This window comes from Temnothorax curvispinosus, unplaced genomic scaffold (genome assembly GCF_003070985.1).
Source record: "Temnothorax curvispinosus isolate PA1 unplaced genomic scaffold, ASM307098v1 QBEX01018071.1, whole genome shotgun sequence".
Taxonomy (NCBI): Eukaryota; Metazoa; Arthropoda; class Insecta; order Hymenoptera; family Formicidae; genus Temnothorax; species Temnothorax curvispinosus.
Genome location: NW_020227851.1, coordinates 2,871 through 7,221, shown reverse-complemented (window position 1 = coordinate 7,221; position 4,351 = coordinate 2,871). Strand labels below are relative to the sequence as shown.

At 50.9% G+C, this 4,351-nt stretch overlaps 1 protein-coding gene across 1 annotated transcript; it reads left to right on the top strand.

The window, feature by feature from the left end:
- The first annotated feature begins 974 nt into the window (after positions 1-974).
- LOC112468100 lies at positions 975-2,726 on the top strand. Its single transcript, XM_025037140.1, has one exon. It carries the CDS (start codon positions 975-977, stop codon positions 2,724-2,726), a length of 1,752 nt encoding a protein of 583 aa, XP_024892908.1.
- The last annotated feature ends 1,625 nt before the right edge of the window (positions 2,727-4,351 follow it).

Genomic DNA, 4,351 nt, shown 5'->3' with positions numbered 1-4,351 from the left:
AGAAGAAGAACCCATCAACGGAGGCGTTCTGCCGGATCGAGCCACCTCGCATCACCCAGGACGTCACACCACCTCCATGATGGTGTCCGCTGTTTACCCGGCTTGCCGGGGAGCTAACGGGGTTCAGGCGACTCGGGAGCACGCCCTGGGCTTTCGGCTGGTCTCGACCGGCGCCAGCGGGTTTCATTCCCGTCAGGGCAACAACGAGAGCATGCCCTGGGCTCTCGACCAGTTTTGATTGGTGCTAGCGGGTTTCATTCCCGTCAGGGTAATAGCGAGAGCACACCCTGGGCTCTCGGCCGGTTTCGACTGGTGCCAGCGGGTTTATTCCCGCCAGGGTAATCAACGGGAGCACACCCTGAGCTCCCGGTCGCCAGCGAGTTCATTCCCGTCAGGGCAACACAGCTGGTTGCGGGCTAGCAACCCCTGCCGGCTTATTATTAAATCGCTGGCAAAAACGGAGATGAAGCCTCGGACAACGGGGAACAAGGCCCCATTCCTCTGGAGCACAACCAGGGGGCTATACAAAGACAACCAAGGCAGGAAACACAGGTCTGTGAACTATCGTTCCCCTTCAGCCGAAGAGGATGCGAGAATTGCGCCGCAGCTGGAGTATATGGCTCTCACTGTTAGAGATGAGGCCCGGCATATGGAGGAGATGCATCCTCACCTGAACATCAGGTACAAATGCGAATGGTGTGGCAAGTCGTATGCCACCTTCTCTCTTATCGTGCGGCCGCATGCCACCTTCCAAAATGCCCAGCAGCCAGGGCAAATGAAGGGCAGGGAACCGTAGAGCAGGGCCGGTTCGACTGCCCGGACTGTGACAGGAACTTCGTCACACAGCGTGACCTGTCACAGCATCAAAGACTGGCGCACCCGGTAGCAAGAAACCGAGTGAGATCGGAGCAAGCTGCTCCTAAGGTGATGGAGTTAAGGAGAGGTAGAGTTTTTCTGCCGAAGATGTGAGTAAGATGCTTGAGCTTGAGGTAGAGCTCAGAGATGAGAGGAACATAGCGAAAGCTATGGTTCCGTTTATGCCGGAGAAAACCCTGAGGCAAATAAGGGACAAGAGGAACAAGGCGTGTTACAAGAGGTGGCGAGAGCAGCGCCTTGAGAGTGCACGCTCGAATCAAGAACTCTTCAATGAGGAGGACCAGCAAGTGGATGGTGCACCACTGGAAGGAGACGATGTCTTTGTTGATGCGGAAGAGACCGAGGATGTCTTTCTAGACGTGGAGGAGGCACCGTGCGATATCTATAACTTTGACGAATCTGCGTCAACTGTGTGTTGGAGGCAAGCCAACATCGAGGCTGTGCTAAAGGAGCTCAGAGAAAATGAGCCCAAGGAATCGCTGGAAGTACAACAACACATTATCCAGCTCCTGACAGCAAAAAGTGAAGGTCAGGCAATAACACAAGAGGAACTAGATACAGCCTATGAGCTGGCGGTCAGTTTGTTTCACGCTCCGGCGCCCGGGAAGGTAGGCGGTACTTCCCGGGGACGCCGGAGTCGTAGGAAAGGGTCCTCGGGAAGAAGCGAGCGCAAAGCCCGAGCGTATGCCCGTACACAAGAGTTATACAGAAATAACCCCGCTATCTTCGCTAAAATGGTAAGAGAGGGAATGGACGTTCGAGCGTTGGATGTAGGTGAATCGGCGAGTCCTTCAGTCGAGAGCGTCAAAGAGCTCTACGAAGGGCTATGGGGAAGCCTAGGTCAATGTGATATCGACCAGAGAGAACGAGAGGCCACAGTGCCGTATAACTCAGCAGAAATTCTGCATCTCATCTCTAAGACGGAGATTCTGAAACGTTTCAGGTCTACACGGCTGAGGATGGCAGCCGGGCCTGACGGACTCCGTAAGGGAGATCTGATGAGGAATGGAGGCTATATCCTCCATGCAATCTTTAATGTTATAATGCTGGCGTTGAAACAACCAAGCGCGTGGCGTTGCAATAGAACAACGCTATTGCTCAAAGAGGGAAAGGACCCCTCTGTAGCGGCTAACTACAGGCCGATTACTATCTCCTCAATATTAAGCAGGTCCTATTGGGGCATTATGGATCAACGCCTGAGAAACGTGGTTCACCTGAATGCACGGCAAAAAGACTTTGTGCCGGAAATGGGATGTTACAATAACATCAACTTGCTAAACGAAGTACTCGCACTGGCAAAGAAAGGCAAAGGAATCGTTGCCACTCAGGTGGACATAGCCAAGGCGTTTGATAGCCTTCCGCACCCTGTTATCAAATATGCTTTACTTGGAAAAGGGCTGCCGGAGGAGGTGGTTGCACTGATAATGGACTCATACAAAGAAGCCAAAACGACTATGAAATGTCGTAACGAAACGTTCGACATAGAGTTGAGAAGAGGTGTCAAGCAAGGAGACCCTCTGTCTCCGTTTATTTTCAATGTCTGCATGGATTTGATCATTGACAGACTTGAAAGGATGGAAGGCTTTCAAGTCAAGGAAGGCCTGAGTATATCGTGCTTGGCTTTTGCCGACGATATAATACTCATTGCCGATACCAGAGAAGCGGCGAGTCGGCTTATGGATAAGCTTGTCGGCTCCCTTACAAGATGGGAATGGCACTATCGATTGGAAAGTGCGTTGCCTTTGGTATTGTTACCACCAAAGACAGCTGGTATATGGTGGATCCAGAAATATACAGCAATGGCGAGAAGATCGCCTACTGCGGCTCTATTCAGTCGATGCAATACCTAGACATACAGGTTACTCCATGGGAAGGATTAGTTATCAAGCGCGCAGTTGTACGGCTAAGGGATACGCTCCCAAGAATCAAGAGGCTACCCCTTAAGCCACACCAGAAAGTTGAATTTGTGGCGCGGTATGTCTTGCCGCACTTTTTGTATGCCTTCACCGCGGGCACTCTATAAGTGCTACAGAACTAAGAAAACTGGACCAAACACTAAGGACGGCGGTGAAAGACTATCTGCACCTTCCAATGTCTACAGCAGACGGTCTGCTATACGCGTCTAAGCGCGATGGCGGCATGGGCTTTCCCAAACTTGAAATTGTTGTAAGGTCCGCAATGTTAAAAACTGGTTTTCGTTTTCTGAACAATAGCGATCCGGCAATCCAAGCCCTAGTAGTAGCGTCAGGGCTGGAGAACAAACTAAAGCGCTTGGCGCACGTGGCCAAACTTGGCTGGCCCCTAGAGTCGAATAAGCAAATCGACGGTTATAAAAGCAAAGCTAAAGCAAACGAATGGCACAAGTGGGCGGAGCTACCGTCCCAAGGCAAAGAAGTGCCAGCCTATAAAGATGATAAAATAGGCAATGAATGGCTATACCGTCCTAACCTGTTGAAACCGTCTAGGTATATTACGGCACTTAAGCTAAGAACCAATATTGCGGCGAACAAGGTATCGCAGAACAGGATCGCCAAGACCAACAGCGTCATGTGCCGTAAGTGCAAGGCTCAACCCGAGACATTGAGTCACATATTGAAGCAGTGCGTATACACCAAGTCTGGTCGTATTAAGCGTCACAATGATATTCGAGACTTCATTGAACGCCACGTTTTGGGGCAACGTGGCATGGTAGTAACAAAAGCAGCTCGACTACAGGACCCTCATTTGAGGAATCTCCAACCAGACCTGATCATACAGTATCGGGAAAGGGTCTTCGTGGCTGATATCACAGTCTGCCATGAGGATGGTGATCTCCTAGAGAGAGGTAAAAGGGACAAGCTCGCTAAATATGCGTCCCTGGTATAACCCTACTTAAAGCTCAATTAGGAGCAAAAGTATGATCCTCCCGATAGTTATCGGGACAAGAGGAGCAATGCCCAAAGACACTGTTACCTATCTTCGTGAACTACTAATTAAAGACAGAGGCTCGCTGAGAACGCTAACACTTCAAGCGCTTAGGAGCTCAGTAGAACTTTTCCATATGTTTATGGATTATAACGCGCCTTTGCGCCTCAACAGCAGCGATGCTGCAGATTAAAAACTCTTGGCACTAGCTCACTGATGTAATTTTAAATACAAACGATGGTCTTGGACCTGATCCACCCAAAATTATTTATTTATCTTTTTGGGAGCACTCTACACTCCCGATTTTAATCTATGCCGGCACTTTTGCCGTTGACATCAGTGATGCGAGTCGCTCGGATGGGCACCGAGCGGCGGCAGAGCCGTGCGACCGAACCGCCCCGGCGCACGGGCGGACGCCTCCACGTGGCTCCCCGCGGTAACGGCAACACTAAGCCGGCCAAGTTCCGCTTCCCCAAGCTGGGGACTGCTTAAATAATTTTTCCAGCCCGTACGCAAGAATCCCGCGGCAGATTAGTCAGATGGGTTTCCCTTCTGCGGGAGGACTTGCCAA